Source organism: Dermacentor variabilis, chromosome 5 (assembly GCF_050947875.1).
Source record: "Dermacentor variabilis isolate Ectoservices chromosome 5, ASM5094787v1, whole genome shotgun sequence".
NCBI classification, from domain to species: Eukaryota; Metazoa; Arthropoda; class Arachnida; order Ixodida; family Ixodidae; genus Dermacentor; species Dermacentor variabilis.
Window position 1 is genome coordinate 83,554,191 of NC_134572.1, and position 19,676 is coordinate 83,573,866.

At 41.1% G+C, this 19,676-nt stretch overlaps 1 protein-coding gene across 2 annotated transcripts in view; it reads left to right on the plus strand.

Moving 5' to 3' along the window:
* LOC142582901 (uncharacterized) overlaps window positions 1–19,676 on the plus strand; it is a 110,051-nt gene that overhangs the window by 2,356 nt on the left and 88,019 nt on the right. For both annotated transcript variants that reach the window (XM_075693012.1, XM_075693014.1), the window contains 5 exons: window positions 2,748–2,806; window positions 6,164–6,227; window positions 6,977–7,021; window positions 9,642–9,703; window positions 11,388–11,537. In XM_075693012.1, the coding sequence (XP_075549127.1) occupies window positions 2,748–2,806; window positions 6,164–6,227; window positions 6,977–7,021; window positions 9,642–9,703; window positions 11,388–11,537 (380 nt within the window). The remainder of the gene's footprint in view (window positions 1–2,747; window positions 2,807–6,163; window positions 6,228–6,976; window positions 7,022–9,641; window positions 9,704–11,387; window positions 11,538–19,676) is intronic.

The window sequence follows — 19,676 nt, forward strand, 5'->3', positions numbered from 1 at the left end:
ATTTGTCTGAACAGAAATGATCCACAGAAGAAAGATCTGACTCTGCTAAGTATAACCAAACATTAAACACTGAAGGTATGTGTAAAAGTACATTCATTGTGCTTGCATGGCTCAAAGCGTTGTTGACACTTAGCTGCGAGTGCTATTTCACTTCATTTTGATACTTTAAGGAACCCCATTCGGGGTATTACATAAGGAGTGGTTAACATTATACGGAAGAAAAGGCAGGTGTTACGGTGAAATACAAGCTTGAACAGTTTCCGGAAATTCTGAATTACATGTGATGGCAGCGACATTGAAGGGTAGGTCGTTCCAGTCTTTGGCAGACCGAAGAAAAAATGAAGCTTGAAAAGTGGCCGTTCGTGTTCGAGGACAAGAAACTTGGAGTTGATGGCTGGTGCGCTGTGACATGCTGAAGAAGATGGCGGGATGTAAAGTGGGCGGCTTAGTGAGCTGTAAAAATATCTGATAAAAAGAGCAAAGCGATACGACCATGCAAAGCAAGAGATGCCTAGCTAGATTGTGCCTTTAAGAGAGAAATGCTGATGTTATATGAATATGAAGAATGAATGAATCTAGTCGCATGATTCTACTGATTCAAGTGCATTTATGATACATGTTTGATGAGGGCTCCAGATGGCGGGGGCATATTCCAGTTGTGGTCTGACAAATGATTTGTATGCGAGTAGTTCGATGTGCTGTGGAGCATGGCGAAGGTCACGTTTCATGAACCCAAGGGTCTTGTTCGCTGATGAAATCACGTTAGTCGCATACGCATTCCAGGAAAGGTCGTGGGTCTACGCCTAAGTACTTATAGGCTAGAACTGATTCCACTGGGACGTTTGCGATTGCGTAAGTAGAGAGATAAGGATTGCAATGGCGGGAAATTGAAATAAGTTTGCACTTGTTAGGGTTCGAGGCCATTTGCCAATGGTTGCACCACTTTTGCATGTTATTAAGTAATTCTGGCTATATGCTTGGTCAGAGATGTTAGTCACAGTACGATAAATCACACAGTCATCAGTAAACATGTGAATAGGACAAGGTGCATGCAGTGGAAGATCGTTAACGTATATTAGGAAAAGAAGCGGTCGGAAGACTGAGCCTTGAGAGATGCCTGAAGTGATAAGGAGGGGTTTAGAGGCGAAGTTATTGACAAGGACGAACTGGGAACGATTAGTAAGGAATTCCCTTATCCATTCTACTATGTGATGATCTAAGTTCAATTTGGATAATTTTATTAGTAAGCAGTTATGAGACACTGTGTAGAAAGCTTTAGAGTAGTCTAAAAAGATGGCATCGGTTCGAACATTGTTGTCACGATTAACATGCAGATCATCAAGGAAAATAGCTAGTTGTGTTTCACATGAGAGACCCTTACGAAAACAGTGTTGGGAAGGATAAAAAGTTTACAGAGTCTAAAAAGTTCATAATATGCGGATATATGACATGTTGCATGATTTTGCAAGGGACCCTAGTTAATAAAATGGGGCGGTAGTTTAAGGGGGAGTCTTTGTTACCTGCTTTGAATACTGGAACGACCTTCCCCACTTTCCATTCATCTGGTAAGGCACCTGTAGACGATGATTGTGAGAACAACAGAGTCAAACATGCCGCGGATATATGCTTGGCATTCATTAGGATCTTAGAGTTAATTTCGTCTACACCAGAAGAAGTACATAATTTTTTTTTTTTTTGTCAATGATTGACAGTATACCATCTACTGAATACACAATGGGTGGCATGTGCGATGTTATGTTAGTTGGTAGTGGAAAGTCTGGAGTGGTAGTTTCTTTTGTAAACACGGAAAAATATGCTGTATTGAAAATATCAGCGCACTCGGTGTTCGTGACAGTGTCGCCTGCTGCATTTGTCACGCTGATAGTTTGTGCTTCTTGAGGATTTAAAATGCGCCAGAACTGCCAAAGATTTCGAGGAAGTAGCTGGGGTAGGTCGACGTTATAAAAATATGTTTTAGCAATGCGAATGGCACTCAGGTAAGCATTCTCTGCCATGTATTAGTTTGACAATGACTCTATGCTTCCGAGACGCATGGCTAGTCGGAAGCAATGGTTCTTTTTGTTTTGACACGTCTTTAGTGCTTTGGTTAACCATGTCTTATTTTGATTCGTGTGCATAGCTATTCTTGGTATATGTTAGTTTACGAGTTGATTAATTGTGTTTCTGAATAGTGTCCATTTTTCTGGACACTAAAAGCTGACATATCACTTAACTTACTCAAAAATCTTTCAATGCTCTTTTGTTAAAAAAAAATATTACCAAGGTATTTGGGGCATCAACAGTTACATCTCATGTTACGGCCACTGGTTCTTGTGGCTCTTTTTTTGCATTGTGTATATGGGAGACCAACCAAGCATTTGTACATTGTTCTGCACATCCGAAGGTTGTGCCAATGCCAACACTTCTTGCCGCTTGGCTGTTGGTCTTTGTCATATTCAATTATCTTATGTGAACAGTTCTTAAGACTGTTTTAACAGTGTCTTACTGGGCATAGGTCTAGACACTCAAAAACACTGGCAGTGCTACAAACATAGCGGTGTGTATAAAAGTTTTACATTGTGTGCTTCATGTGTGCTATGAGTGATTGAATACAGCAGCTCGATAAGACAGTGAGTTCTTTAATGGATCCAGAATGTCTCGGATGTCATATGCGTCAGGATGACATTTAGGCACTTTCTGTTGACAAAAATGTCATTTAAGTTTCTCGTGTGGTTGTGTGTTTCCAGATTTCAGCCTTCTGGATGCACCTACCAGCTTGCCAGCTGCTGAGCAGGTCGTGATGGAGGTGACTTTTCCCCATTCTTAATCTTGTGAATTACAGCACAGTTTGATAAAAGGTGAAGGAGCAGATGGAGCGCATCTGTGAAATGCAGCATTGCCTTGGGCATTTGAGCATGCTCTTCTACAGGCAAATATCACAGCTCTAAATTGTAGACTAATTCTGTGTTTCTTCTAGTGGAATTGTGTGTTTCATTGAGCACAACATTGTAACCTTCGTGCGTGAAATTAAAGAGCATACAGCAATGTTTAAGAAACAGCATATGCTGGTAGTGGACAATAAGCATGCTGGTACTAGTCGATTAAACTGTCTGAACCCTCTGTCATTGCCATTAAACAGAATGAAAGAGATGGTGAGGGAAACTATTAAGTCAGGCTAGACATCTTATTGTGCTCATAAAATAGCAGACTGACTACTTTCATGAAGAGCGGGGGTCTGTATGCCAAAAAACTGCAAGAACATAAGGTGCTGGCAAAGCAACTTATTTGCTGTTTCACTCCTAGCATTTGTAAATTTCTGAATGTTAAACAGCAATCTGTGTGTCTTGTTGAAAAAGTAATTTTCTTTTCCAGGTACATACCAACTGCACTAAAGCACTTCTTGCATTTTATGTTTTCCTTTACTTCAGTCAGGTTGAAACATATTCAACTCTCACTTCCACAAAAGGCGTTCACTAATAATCATTATCAAGCATGCTTGAGAATTGTTAATGTCTGAATGATGGTACCTCATTCTTTTTTTTATTTTTTATTGATTGGTGAGTTTGCTGTGTACTTGTATTCTTACCTTGATGTCTTTGTTTTTGAACAATCCTGTACATGGTTCGTTGCGGCACATTCTAGATGGGTGTCTTGAAATTTGTGGTAGTCTCGAGATTCAGTCTACGTAGATGTGCCTCGAGCACTGATAGCTTCAGTTTCACAATAACAACATGTGCGCTAATGTAACAGTATTTAATTAATGAACTCTGGTTTCTTATTAAGTGATTATCACGCAACTTCTGATGTCCAGCAGTGTGAATGATCTGCCAAAAATTTCTCGGTTGCTCTGTTTTAAAAACTTGCTTGGTCTTTGCTTAAACACCTGGTATATGCCGTGTGTTGAAACCTATATATACTTACTTCACTTGCTGCACAAGTACATCACGAGGCTGTCGTGTACTTATTTTTTTCTTTTTTGTCTCTTTTCTTTTTCTTTAAGATCAATTCAGGCATTCAAAATTAGGAAAGAAGCTCATCTCCTCTGCATAGTGTTATTGCCATGATTTGCAGATATGTTGGTCAGACATTGTCACCTTTGTGGCATTATTTTGCCACAAAGGTGACACAAGTAGCCTCGCTGATACAGAATTTAAGTAACAGATGTGCTGTGGGTTTTGACAATGTATAGGCATAACCTCTAAAAGCAGTTTCAGAACACATAAGCGCACCATTTGCACATATTTGCAACCTTATTTTGAGCACTGGAACGTTCCCGGAGAAGTTGAAAATTGCTAGAGTATCCGTTGTTCACAAAGGGGGTAATGAAAATGACATGAATAACTAGAGGCCCATTTCCGTTTTGCCCATTTTTTCAAAAATTATAGAACGTGTCATATATGTACGAATTGCAAACTTTTGTAGCTTAAAAAAAATTATAACTGAACATCGATACGGATTTCAGAAGAACAAGTGTACTGAAAAGGCCTTATTATTTATTAAAGATCAAATTATTGAACATTTTGAGCAAAAACATCACACAATTGGAATATTTCTCAACTTTAAGAAAGCTTTTGACTCGATCAAGCATGAAATTCTTTTGCAAAAGCTGAATGAATATAGAATAAGAGGTACGCCCCTTGATTCAATAAGAAGCTACCTTACTCGTCGGTTTCAGTATACAGATATGCAGCACTCGAAGTCACAAATGTGCAAGATCAAGTACGGCGTCCCACAGGGTTCTATACTTGGGCCACTTCTATTCTTATTTTATATAAATGACATCGTAAACGTACCTCTAACACCAGGTATTATATTATATGCCGATGACACTAACGTCTCTTTTTTCGGGTCAGGATATGTCTACTCTAGTACAAGAAGCGAACCTTTGGCTTAGCAATTTGTCGCTATGGCTGAGAACAAATAAGCTGGAATTAAACATTAAGAAAACAAAGTACATCATTTTTAAACCTCGGAACCATTGTATTATCCGCAATACGCAGCTCACATTCCAAGGAGCTTTGATTGAGTGCGTCCAGACTCAAAAATTTCTAGGCGTTATCTTTCACGAAACATTGAGGTGGTCCAATCACATAGATAATCTTCGCACCCACATATCGCAATCCATTGGCATAATTGGCAAAATCAGATGTTTACTACCCCTCTGGGTGACAAAGCAGCTTTACTACACTTTAGTTTACTCGCGCATACATTACTGCCTATTAATCGGGCACAACAACAAAAACAAATAAAGATAGTATTCACAGGCTCCAAAAAAGAATCTTGCGTATAATCGAAAATGTTCTGCGCCAAACGCCTTCTGCTACACTTTTCCATAAACACAGCATATTAAAATTCGAAAATATATTTCATAAAAAACTAGCGACAGTCATGTACAATCAAATTAAATCGGACACAGATATATTTCAGGATACCTACTCGCGGAAAACACACACGTATAATCTTAGGAAAACCACCTATTACAGTGAAAGGATTCAAACCAACTACGGCAAGCAAAAACTAACGCACCTTATTCCTTCATTTTTAAACTCTAACATGACGGCCATGAGCATAGTGAATGAAAGCCGATCAGTAGCAATTTTCAAAAAAAAGATACATGCTTATCTAATGGCGCTTCAAACATGACATTTTTTTTTCTCTTCCGTGTAAGACTTCCTTATATTGTATACTTTCTTCCAGAACTGTATTGTGCCTCAAAATTCAGCCATGAAAATTTCTTCTCGATAAGCTGTTCATATCAATTATGTTCTAGTTCACTTATTAAAACCACGGCTTAGTTCTTTTTTTTTCTCTCTTCTGCATTTATGTATTACATGATGTATTAGTGTTACATTATGTGCCATTATGTAGTATTATATTTATGTATTGTGTATTACAGGCTGAGTGTACTGCAATAATTTTGTTTTTCTTCCTTTTTTTCCCCTTTTTTACTACATTGATGTATTAGATAGTGACTCGCTGAGTGTTGTGCAATATCGTGGTCTGGGCGGGGATTGGTGCATTGTCAGGCATTCAGTTGCCTTTTCGCCACCCCTTCCCGCTGTACCACTGGATATGTATGCTGAACTGATGATGAAATAAACCATTAATTAATTAATTAATTCATTCATTCATTCATATTTACACCTTCATTTGCACTTTACAGGAGAAACCTTCAATGAGCAGCTCCAACGCATACCTGAGGGAACGCTTTGATGTTTCGGAGGCTGGTGAGTGATAACACTGGAAATTTTATGTTATGATAATGAAACAACTCAACACTAATGCATAAACCTTCATAGGCTATTCCTAGGAGGTCTGTTGCAGTTACAGAAGCATTACATGCAGCCTTAATTCATTTGACATTGTTATGGAGTTGGCTTCATTTATTTGATATAAACTATGCCTTTACAAAGTTCTGCCCTAGCTTTCTTGAACTTTGCACAATGACGTTTGCATATGCATATGAGGTGGCTACCTTGTGCTGTGCCTTTAGTTGCAACATGACTGCAAATGTCTTGACACCACCTCTTCCTATGCAGTTGAGCCCGCTTATAACCAGATTGATAATTGCTTGCTTAAGACTTAAGGTGGGCTAATGGTTTATTATGATGGAATAGAGCTGTACTACAGTGCTTATGTGCTGCTAAAGTGCGCTGCCATATTGATTTATTTATTGATTTATTTATTTGCTTCGTCACAGTACAGTGTAACAAGAGGTGAAGGGAAAAGCCGTTCAAATGACGGCTTGAGGGATCCTGCGCCCCCTTCCTGGAAAAGCAATTGATATGTGCCAGTCATTGGTTACATGCAGACTTATCATTGTGTAGCTCAAATCTGGTCCTTATAATGAATAGATTTGTGGGATAGTGTGGGATCGATGTATTCATAATGGCCAGCTCAGATTTCTGCCACCTAAGGTGCCTGTAGTGTTTCTTCACCACCATTAATGTTCTTTTCACTGGCTCTCTCATTTCAGATGCTGAGGCTCAGGCTGCACTGGGCTTTGAAGAAAGCTTCACGGGTGAGACATCCACTTATTGTGAAAATTGCAGTCTGTTTGCGTAGACACATCATAGAGTCTTCTTAAATATCAGAAAGTATACGAGAGGACAGTTTTTGTAGTTTTCTATTGGTTACCTGCTCCCTGATAGGTAGTATTTCATCGCACACACTTTATTTTCAATACCAGTAGTGCAAGCCACATATCAAGCAAACTGTACTCTGACACAACTACAGGTTGTATGGATTGGTAATGAAGTCTATGTTGTATCTAAACTCCTAATTCTTTCAATGAATGACAGTTTTTAAGGGGAATACCGAGGTCAAGTGTTGAAACGGTAAACACAGCAGCCTGTGTGATGCCTATTACTTTCAGTACTCTCACAGGAATTGTAGATGTGTTTGTTTTTCGACCTCATTTTGTAGCCTGCAAAGATGTACTAGATTATACTTTAATCTACACTACACATTGATTAGAGGTGGGAAAATATTCATTTTTGCAGATATGATTTGAATACGAATAGTAAGTACAGTTGAACCCGACTATATTGAACCTGTTTATATCGAATTATCGTGTATATCAAACAATTTCTGACCACAGTATATTTACAATGAGTATAGTATACCTATATATAAAAAATTATGCTTACATAGAACAAAACTAGCAGCGACTCCCAATATATCGAATGTCAAATGGTGCGAAAGTGCCCCCGGAAGTTGGCTTTCCCTCGCAGCATTGTGGAAACCTGCCAACACATCTCAAAAGTGGTTTAGCCCAGTGGCACGGCTCCATCCAAGCGCTCTCCCTACCGTGAACGCGCCACGTCGGGCGAGTCGGCGACACCCCTCTACAAAATATGGTCCTGGCCCACCTGCAGTGCTTGCTCAGACAAACAATCAGAGGCTCTTGTGCCTCGTCGTGCAAGCATGATGCAAGGCTGGGTTGCCTCGCTGCTTATCTCGTTCGTTGTGTTTGCGCCTTGTGGGCCTTATCTGGCAGTGTTGCCATATGGTTAGCGTGAAGCGGCAAAATTTGTCTTTTGTTGTGAAGCTCGAAATCGTAAATCAAGTCGAACATGGTAAGAAGGAGGATGTCGCTGCAGCGTACAAGATTCCGAGGTGCACTCTCACCGCGATTTTGAAGAATAAGGGGGAGGTTACGGCTAAAGTTGAACAAACAACCTGGTGCCCGATGCGTACGCATGGCTGTGTATAAGACGTTGAGGCAGCCGTGTACAAGTGCTTCATCCAAAACTGCTTCAGATGCACCAGCTTCTGTGTGCCTGGCGAGGACTCTGAAAATGCTCATGAGTACGATGAAGCCATTGGCGATGTCGCCGAAGTTTGGAGGGAGCTGTCAGAATTTCTGGAAGCTGTTGACAGATCAATGGTCGACGAGTTTGTGAGTGCGGATGGTGGTGTTGTGACTGCGGGAGAACCAGAAAACGAAGACCACATTGCCTACATTGTGCCAAGCACAAGTGAAAGCGGCCACAATGAGGAAAGCAGCAATGGTCTTTTGCCCATATCCTCCGAAGTGATTGGAGCACTAACACTAGTCCAGCACTTCTGCGAGAATGTGGGAGGTTGCGGCCTCAGCAGCTCCCACTCTTTAGACAATGTGGAGAAGTGCTTGCTGTCGCAGGCAGTGAAGTTGCCGAAGTGAAAGAAGATACAGGACGATTTCATGCGAAACTAAGCTAGTTTCATAAATAAAGTGCTTTTATAAATGATATATGCTTTTATGACGTCCAATTGTTTAGCAGGCTTATATTGAATTATGTCCTATATCGAACTGACAGGCGTTTTTTGAGAGTTTGATATAATCGGGTTTGACTAAATTAAATATAGGCGCCGATGTTTACAGCAGAAATGTTCATTTCAGTATTAAATTGTGTACCATTCTTCACTGACCGGCGCAAAAAGGAATGCTAACTATCGGGGACAAAGGACCAGTTTTAAACATTACATCATTAATTGTTATTAAAAAAATATCGCACAGATAGCCCCTGAACAACTTTAGAGCTTCATCGTAAACAGGCTTTTCAAGAAAGCAAATGGCTGCTGTTTGACTTATCTTTCCAAGTATGCTAAGTAAATGATTGCTCAAACAAGATAAGTTGTGGGAAAAGAAAAGATGCTGAAGGATGTGTGTGCCATAGGCACATGTAGCGTGACCTAAGGAAAACATAACAGGTTGTCACGTTAAAGATAAAGCTGCTACATGAACTGCCAAAACCACTTAATGACACTATACAAACAAGTTGCAGGTTGTCATGTAGGCTTCCGCCATGAAACCAAGAAAGCTTGCATTACTAATTTTGTTTCTGCATTGCTCTGAAAACCTGTGTAACTTTTGTCTTTGTTCACTCCTGATAACTTGCAATGCTTTGCTTAGCAGAGGGAAAACAGTAGCCAGATGTAACAGTCAGTTGTTGCAAAATATTTTGTTAGTTTCAAGTATTCAAAAATACTCTATATAGTAATTAAATTGCAGATATAAATAAGATAGTTATTGTGTAGTATTCTATTCATTTTCATATGTTCACCCACCCCCAGCATTAATGTACTCAACTTCGCTGAGATGACTCGCGACAAGCTTATAACAGTGTAATTTGTTCATCTGCAATTTGCTGTTTTAGATGATGCTGCTGAGAAAATTCAACAGGCTGAACAACAGTTCAACAAAGAGCATCTATTGGATGTGAGTATTGTAATGGTATGCTGAATATTCAAATGGTACCCTTGTACACGACAAAAAGAAAGCACTTGCAGTCTAGCCCACTTATAATGATCCCAGATATCATAAATTATCAGTTGTAACAACCACATTTCACTTCATTTACAAATTTCCAACATTGCCTATGGAAACTGTCCAGATACAGTGCACATTTTCAAAGGCACCATACTGTTACACGGAACACTTCCAACCAGGCGAGAGTAAATGGAGGGCTCATACGAAGTTTCGAAGCACAAAAGCACTATTCTACTGGGTGCACGGTAGCATGCCCCACCCCCTCACTTCAGTCCAATGACAACGAAGATGTGACCACCGAAATGAGCGAGCGCCATGCATTGATTTCAGTAACCACGACGAAAGTCACTCACTTTCGACCGTGCTGTAACCATGCTTTCAAGGCATGACCTCGGCATGCTTTGTGGGCCAGGCAGTACCATGGCCTACGAGATAGCATTGGCACATGCACCAGCTATCTCGGAGGCAACAGGGGTGACACTCTTGTTCTTGTGCAGTTTTCTGTGCGGCACCGCATGCACTACGCCTGTTTGGGCAATTTGGATCAATTGGGACCTACGGCCACTCAAGTGTTTCCATCTTGTCGCTGTTGTCAATATTCGGCCGGCCGAAGTTGGCTTGAATTCGGCATGACGCACCACTACCACAAAAAGTTGCTTAGAGTTGGCGGTTTATGTGCAGTTATCAAGGGATCCCGGTTCATCACCGCTTTGTTTACATTGTTGCTGACATGGTTTGTGGCGGCGTTCTACTTTTTGAAAATTCTACTTGTACGGCCGAAGCGACATAGAACATGTAACTTAGCGACTCTCGGTGCACGTGTGACTAATGCTGCAGCCGTAACGACAAGACCTCTGTGAAATGCAGGCATGCTGCAGTAGTTTCGCTTCTAGCCAACTAGAACACTTTGCTATTGTGTGCAGAATCCTCTTTTGTTTCGCTGGTAGTAAAATATATCACAAGCTCTCAACATGAATAATTATCACAAGCTGAAAAGATGACTGTGGCTGCGCTCGTAGTTTTGAAATCGCCGTTGATGGGAACCGGATGGGCGACGTCTTGAAAGAACTATGATGCTGCATTTTGTTGTTTAGATTACATTTTTGACAGTAACTTACAGATGCAGTAGATGCAGGATAGTGCCGGGAACAAAGCTGAAAATACTGAAAATCTGGTTTTCAGACCAAAGCAGTGTCGAATCACAACTACCAACACCAGCTTTCAGTGTCATTAACTGTTGCATATTTTGAAAGGCGAGTTCAAATATAATGAACTACTTATACAACTACAACTTTTTTCGGAACTATCGAGTTCCTTATTGTGATGTTGCGGACTTTCACCGTGGAAGGAACACAAGGAGGCTGAAGTGGACTCAGATGAACAGCGAGAGCTTAATGATGTGGATGCTTTATATACAGAGGAACACTAGCACCATCAGCGTGTCCAATGTTGGTAGACGAAATGGCGAATAGGAAATGATACTGAACCGAAACTGATAGTATAACGGCTGTATAAATGGGTTTGACTGTCTATCGAGTCTCTTAATAAACGCCCCTCATACGACAATACTGTTATGGGGATGTTAGGCACGTTAGCTTCTCACTGGTATCTCGACTATCTGATTGTTGTTCAGGCCTATGAAGAATCTCCATCGATGTCCTCCTGTGGAGGTTTACAGTATGCTGAAATCAGCCGCCCGTCATGGATGTCCAGCGGTGGAGACGACCGCGTAACCATCAGTGCATACCTGCGAAGTCGGTCAGCACCAGTGGACCAAATGATGGTGAGTGCCATCGTCATTTCTGTAGAAAAGAGAGCCAGTGCAAATAAAAGCGGTGTTTGTTGGGTTACTCATTCATCTCCAAATGGGATACGGAATAGTTTACCATACATTCAGTAACACGAAGTGGACATTGAAAAGCCCTAATGAAATATATTTCATACTCTGCCGATCCCAGCATAGTGCAGGATGTAGAAGGGTTAGGTAGGGTAGAGTGCAGTGACCATAGGTTAGTGACGTCTAGTGTTTGTCTCAATTTGAAGACAAAGAGTAAAATTGGTCAAGAAGGAACAGGTCAACCTATACTCTATCAGTAGCTCCTTGCAGCACTGTGGAAGCTACACGAGTTCTTGACGAATAGGAAAGCCGAATTCCCCTTGAGATGTGCTAATCTGCGACACGTTGTCTGCTCACCATCTGCTTGCCATCCTGTTGGTACGTGCTCCATAGTTGGTGGATCAGCGCAAAAAACTGTTTTGATGCCTTAACCATAAGCTTCATTTACATGCATGTGACAGCAATGCTTCGCTTCACCTGTTCGCTTTCCCTGTAGTTACCTTGCAGCCTTCTTAGCAAGCAGTAAGGGCAAACGACCTCATAAATGTTCACCTGTGGCACAGCGTCTGCTCGGTGTCTACTTGGCATTTGCTCGCTTACCATCATCACATACCATGCTAGAGCGAGGCAGTCAATTAATGATGCAGTGAACAATTAGGCCTTTATAGCATTTTGCATCGTCAACGCATCACCGGTGTTAAGGGTGTGGCGCCATCTGCTAACTAGAAACCAAACCAGTTTTAAGGCTCGGCGCCGTGTCTGTAGTCCTAGCAGTGTGAAAACAAAGCCAATCTCAATAATTACAACAATACATACCTTATGCTCTGACCTCAGTTTCAGATGAGACTTAGTGATGACGGATTTTGCCACTTGTTTCTTGCTGACAGGATGGAGAACCAGTAACAAGCGTGAATTTAGATCGAAGCGGGTGGTTGGCGCTGTGTGGGTGCTGCCATATTGCTATAGATGATCATGGTTCGGGTGGCTGTTATGGTTACCAACTGTAATTGCCACTGTAATTCTTGCTATACAACATGCATGCACAAAGGTCATACCATGTTGCGTATCACTGTACTGTATCATATAGCGAGCAAAAATAAAACTCTTTAGTGCAGCCAATAATTAGCCATTCTGTACTAACCTGAACAGTATCCAGAGCAGCCACGCTACCTTCATTCGAAGTAGTGATGAACATGAAGGGTACAGAGGCTTATTCTAGGACTAGAGATGAAGTTGGAAGGGCCTTACAAGGCATGAACAGGGGGAAAGCGCTAAGAGAAGACGGTATAACAGTCGACTAATCAAAGATGGAGGAGCTATCATGTGTGAAAAGCTTGCGGCTCTTTATATGAAATGTCTCACGACTTCAAGTGCACCAGAGAGCTGGACGAATGCCAGCATTATACTAATTCACAAGAAGAGAGACATTAAAGAATTGAAAAATATAGGCCCGTTAGCTTGCTTTCAGTATTGCATAAACTATTCAGCCAAGATAATTTCCAGTAGAATCAGGGCAACAGGTGATTTCAGTCAACCAAGAGAACAGGCTGGCTTCGGGAAGGGATATTCTACAATGAATCACATCCATGTCATCAACCAGGTAATCGAGAAATCTGCAGAGTAATCAACCTCTCTGTATAGGTTGCATAGATGATGGAAAGGCATTAGACTCAGCATAGATACCAGCAGTCATAGAGGCATTACGTAATCAAGTAGTACATGAGGCATACGTGAATATTTTGAGAAATATCTGCAAAGGTTTCACAGCTACCTTGATTCTTCACAAGAAAAGTAGAAAGATACCTGTAAAGAAAGTGGTCAGGCAAGGAGACACAATCTCTCCAATGCTATTCACTGCATGCTTGGAAGGAGCATTCAAGCTATTAAACTGTGAAAGTGTAGAAGTGAGGATCAATGAAAAATATCTCGGCAACCTTCGGTTTGCAATGTCCTGTTCACCAACACTGGGGACAAATTGCAACAAATTGAGGACCTTAACCGAGGAAGTATAAGAGTACAGTTGAAAATTAACCCATTATGTCCCATGATAAAACTGCCAGTGCGAATTTCATCAAGCTTTGTGAATCAAGAAAGAATAACACAAATGTCGCATCTTAAAAAAAGTATCAAAAAATATTTATTGGTTCTCAAGTTAGGATGTGCTACATCTTGTACACTAGGCACATGGGGTTTTAATGGGTAAGGCTCTTGCCATTGCACTCCTACCTCCTTGCATGAAATTTTTCGAGGTGCAAAGTGACCTTGCACTTCTCACATTTCCGTGATGCTCGGGCGTGACAAAATCGAAATTGCAGCTGCTTTCCTCATTTTTGGGGGTAGTAACCGTGACTTATGAGTGTCCAAACACACATACAGTGCAGCCCACTTATAGCGAAATAGCAGATATAACGAAGTGATCTTGATTTCCCTTTCTAATTTCCGCATTTTTGAAGCCTTTTCGGTCGTTTTAACAAAGTACATAAACACAACTAAAAAAAATCAAAATCAAAAACAAGAAATCTTTTCATCAAACATCCTTTTGAGCTTTCGCATGAATCAACAAGGCCAAAAACTGGAAATTCTTGACTTCTAGCAGCCTCCGCCAGCATCATTTGCCTCTTTTGCCCAGCTTGGCTATTTGCAAAAGCTTGCTTCTCTGCATCACACAGCCGGCACTGCCTGGTTGCAGTCTCAAAACTAAGCAAGCGCTTCTTTCTTTTTTTTTTTCAATGCCAGGTACATGAGCTGGTTTAACGCCCTCCAGAAAGGTTGCCGGTTTTGTCATCTTTCTCGTCACACTGCGTTGTCCCCCAGTTTGTTTGACAAGAAAACTTGCCTCCAGTTGACAGCCGCCCCACGCTTTGAGCCAGTCCAGCTCGGTTCCGCTTGTGGTGCCCCATCCTGCTAAGAAAGCATAGCCTGTAGGGGCACTCCTTAATTGCTTTTTCTCCTTGGCGTGGCGCCACCAGGTAAACCGAATGACCTGCCTGTCTGCGCTAACAAAGCTGAAGAGTGCCATCACTGCTCACAGGTAAAAAACAGATCATTGTTGCTGCTAGTGGACTAGCAGGTTCTGGTTCTTCTCACAGCATGCTTGGACTTTTCCACAGTAATAGCTTGGCCAGACTTGTGCTTCCTGCAACGACGAACTTTTCGACAATGTCGAGTCCATTGAGACCAGGAAATTCCACGACAAAATGAAAGGTGCTCTCTGAAAGTTAAACACACCATTTTGGATAAAGTTCGCTAGAAAAGCAAGAAGACCAACATTGTACAGAAGTATGACATAGCACCGTCGAGTTTGGCAATAATCATAAAAAATGCAAGCAAAATTGATGCTGTTTTGGACAATGACATTGGCAGCGGTGACCAGAAGCGGATCTGTGCTGCCACTTACGGCGATGTAGAAGCGGCGCTCTACAAATGTTCATAGATGCTCGTGACGAAACAGCAGCAGTAGACATCGGTCTTACAGCAGTGATGAGCTTAGGGCAGCTTTGGGAGTCCACGGGAAATGCAAACCTTGTCCCACGTGGCGGCTTGGATTATATGGACTTTGTCCTAGCAGATGAAGACCTCGTCGCAACTGAGCAGCTGACAACCAACTAACTCGCCACAAGTGTTTCTGAAAAGGAAACGATCGCTGATGACAGTGCCTCAGACCCCGAAGGGGATGACATTGGTGCACCTCAGCCAGTAACCTCTGGAGCAACTGGTGTAACTGTCGACCTGTTACGTATGTACCTGAGTTCCGAACCAGGTCTCTGCGCTCACTTGGACAGTGTTGAGGCCGCTGTTCTGAAATGCATGCTCATGAAACGCGTGCAGGGGACCCTCAACCACTTTTTTCAGAGGGCGTAAATAAAATTTTCTGCTTGGTCTACTTGATGCTTGCATTTTTTGTTAGTCCAGATATATCGAAAAAGCGGTTCTAACGAAGTAACTTCTGATTCCCGCCGACTTCGCTATAACCAGGCTATACTGTATACATAGCGACACCCAACAAGCATGGCAGTGGCTATGTTGACATTGCAATGCAGCTAAGGCGTCGTCAATAATGCTATTGCGATGAAACCATTTTGGCAGAATATTGTTGCAGGCTTTGCTAACCTACACTAACCGCAGATGTTGTTCACGGTGAAAATACCAATCGTCATCGCCTTCCTCCTCATATGTCTCTTCAGCTGGTTTTGGCAGCACAATCACAACATCAATGTCCTCTGCTATGTTTTCCACACTCTTAACTGCATTCAGAAGATTGCACGAGGGACAAAACAGCTTCCTTCCAAAGAAAAGCTTTGTATCCATGTCAGAACACAACTGAAGGAAAAAAGAAAGGCTAATTTGTAACTGCGAATGCACATTGTACTGTATCAAGTACACCAAACTTTCAATGCATGTTCCGTTCTTTGAAATAAATCTGCAGATTCGACAGTTTATTTCTCACACTCTCAGCAAATGTAGAAAACAACGTAAAAAGCACAAGAAAAATATATAAACAGGTGAGCAGAAATAAATGAAAAGTGAGTACTTACGCGCATTCATCGCAAGTCTGCAGTTTTACTGGAATTGGCGCGAAATTTTTAGATATGGATTAAACATTGGGTTCTACTCTTTGTTAGGCTGCATGGCATCTTGCTACAGGGAACAGAAATATCCAAAAGGGAATATTCAGATCTTCATGAGGTAGAGATGCGAAACCGAATGTACTAGCTCTACTACATAGGTGCTAATGGGTTAATATTAGGGGTGTGCGAAAATCAAAATTTTCAAATTTGAATCAAATATGAATACTTAGCATCGAATATCGAATTGAATGTCGAATAATGGTATACACATGATTTTGTTAATAAGTTGGTTTATTTTAGCATGTTAAAACATTTCAATTGTATTGTAATTGATTAAAAAATTAAACTAGTAAGCCTTTTACTAAAAGATTGTGTTTAGCTCATGTTAGCTTTGGAGATTAATTTCTGCTAGTTGTCCGTTCTCTCCAACTTGTGCCTTATCATACGGCGTCAATTTACCGTAAACTTGGAGGCATTTGACCCTGTATCAGTCGTCACTCATCGCATTTGCTGTCAAGCAATAAGCTTAGGATTAGGGGCGGTACCTGCAAAAGAGTGCATCCTCGCTGTTCGCAAACCCGTGCCCCTTGCTACTGAGAGGCTGGCTTTTCTGCAAAGCTTAGGCGTCCAGTGGCTAACAGTGTCTTACAGGTGAAATTTCGCCAGCAGCATGAAATTATCGCAAAATTCAGTAAAAACTCAAACACTTTCTTAGATTAGATAGAAATAAATGCTAGGAACTATGTTTGCTCCCGCACTGCCAGCAATATATTCAATTTGTTTTGAATATTCGTATCCAACCGAATATTCGAAAATTTTGGAATACCTAGTTTTCAAACCGAACAGAAATATTAAAAATATATTATTCGATATTTGAAATTTTCGAATATTTGCACACTCCTAGTTAATATGCAGAAGACAAATATAATATTCAACAGCCTGGCAAAAGAATGAGAATTCAGGATCGCCTGTCAGCATCTAGAGTCTGTACAGGAGTATGTTTATCTAGGTCAATTACGCACAGATCATGAGAATGAAATTTACAGAAGAATAAAAGTGGGTTGGAGTGCATAAGGCAGGCATTACCAAATTCTGACAGGGAGCTTACCACTGTCGTTGAAAAAGAAAGGCGTGACCATAAGAGACGGGAAGAGAGCAATGTGGATCAGAAAGCAAATGGGGATAGCCGATACTTTTGTTGAAATCAAGAGAAAAAAAATGGAGCAGGGCAGGCCATGTAATGCTTAGGGTAGATAACTGGTGAACTATTAGAGTTACAGAATGGGTGCCAAGCAAGCGAAGTGCATTTGAGGACGGCAGAAAACTAGGTGAAGTGATGAAATTGGGGATAAATGGAGGTCACAGGGAGAGACCTTCGTCCTGGGCAGTGGACATAAAGATAGGCTGATGATAATGATGATTCCTGAGAAAAGAAAAGTTGTATAAAAGTGACATATCCTTGCTGTTTTCACCTGTGGGGTGAAAATTTGAAATCACTTCAGGAAATGTTTACATATAGATGGTGATTAGAAAAGAGCGCAATGGGGTGAGCTCCCACACCATTTCTATGGTTCTGCCTCGTTCGTGTCGCCACATTGTTTTTTCTCTTAAGTGAATCTGCATCAACTTGGCCAGCTTCCTCTTTTGTTGAAGGGAAATTTGGAGGCTAATGGAGCAAGCTTGAAAAGAAACTGGGGGCAGCACAGTGAGCTCTGCTGCAGTTTACAATGCGTGCATCAATTTATAGTGAATCCTTTTGTAGAAGAAGTAAAATAGAGAATGTCTTATTAATGTTGAATGGTGTCTTAAGGTAAAAGTGGACATCTAAGCAGCCTTAGTTACATCACATGCCAAGGCTAACTTTGCCATTTGATGAACTGGCCTGTATTTTTTATTATTTCTTTGCTGGTTGAATTGCTATGAGGAAATTTGCTTGAGCACCTCACAATGTTCAAAGCCATGTGCTCAAACACAGTAAATGTGCACCGATGTTGTTCTTCTTTCTTTAGGTACTACATATGAGTTGATATACTTATCAGCAATGTTTCATTAGTACCGTATTGTGTTTAAATTTTTTACATTCAAAAGCAGAAGCATTGTTGAAAATAATATTTAAAATATACCACATACATCTTATCACCTTTTATTGGGCCTGTGCAGCAAGCTTGAATAATATGTGTAAAGTATCTTAGTGAAACAAACTGCCAAATAGATGGCTGGATGTTTACTCACATTGTCAGTATCTTGCCATTTAGCGATTTCACTTCCATTGTTTTTCACTTTTTAAATAACTAATTTTTGCAAATGGTCGGATAAGTTCCTTCCAAGTGTGCTAGATGCGAGATAGTTTGCTGTTCTAATACCTGGGTTTCATGTATGGAGTTCTCACATGAAGTCTACATTCTGTAAACTTGATGAAGCTCACTGAAGAATAGTAAATTCTTAATCCATTCTGCAGCTGTAGGCTTTACATGATTCTGAAGATGCAATAAATGTGGTGAAACTAAATTTTCAATTGTCTGAAAAAAATTATGTGGATCCCACGCACTGTAAGAATCGATGTAAGAGAAGCTTTTTATGCTGTTTGCTTTGGTTGATGATAATTAGGAGTGATGTAGACGGCAAATGATTTCTTCAACGTTTAATCTAACACGAGAGTGGCGGGTTAATGTTAAACATTGCCTTGTGTGCGCCACTGCTGTTTGTTTGCATAGTACACAGAACACACAGGGGGAGGTGTTTGCTTGAGGTGTTGTTGTGCACTGTACTTCATAACCTTAAAGAGGGTTGAGCATATTCATTTGCCTCACATGGCACATCGCATCGTGGCAGATGTATTAAACTTTAATTCAATTAGGCGACTGTACTTTCCAAAACCACTATTGGATTTTGAGGCACACCATAGTGGCGGACTCCAGATTAATTTTGACAACATGGTGTTCTTTAACGTGTTCCTCAATATTAGTGCATGAGCGTCTTTTATTTCACCCCCGTTAGAATGCAGCTGCCACGTTTGGGATTGAACCCGCGACCTCTAGCAATGTCATATCCCCAAAGCTACCGCGTCAGGCACACAAGTGTTGACTAGACGTGTGACTGCTTCTGTAGTGTCACCTAGACCCTACGGTGCACTTTAATGCAACTCTGCTTCTGCACACCTTGTGTAAATTGTGCGCTTGACAAATTTGCATGGTGTTCATGTTTCAGAAATAGCATACACATACTGTACCATACCTTGAACTTAAATTTATCCCATTTGCCTGCAATCACCGTTGTGTCTACATAGTAGTAGCATTTCCTTGCCTTCTCAGCTCACCTTTTCCTATCCCCCCTCCTCCCCTTCTATGGGAACTGCGAGCGAAGAGTGGCAAGGCTGTTATTGAGTGGGGAAAGGCTGTTATTCACTCATTTCACAACTGCATGGGTTCTACCTATTCTCTGTCTCCTCCTCTGCCTCCTGCCTACCATTCCATTTACTTCGCTCTGGACTTGCATGTTAGTAGAAAGGTAAGTGCTA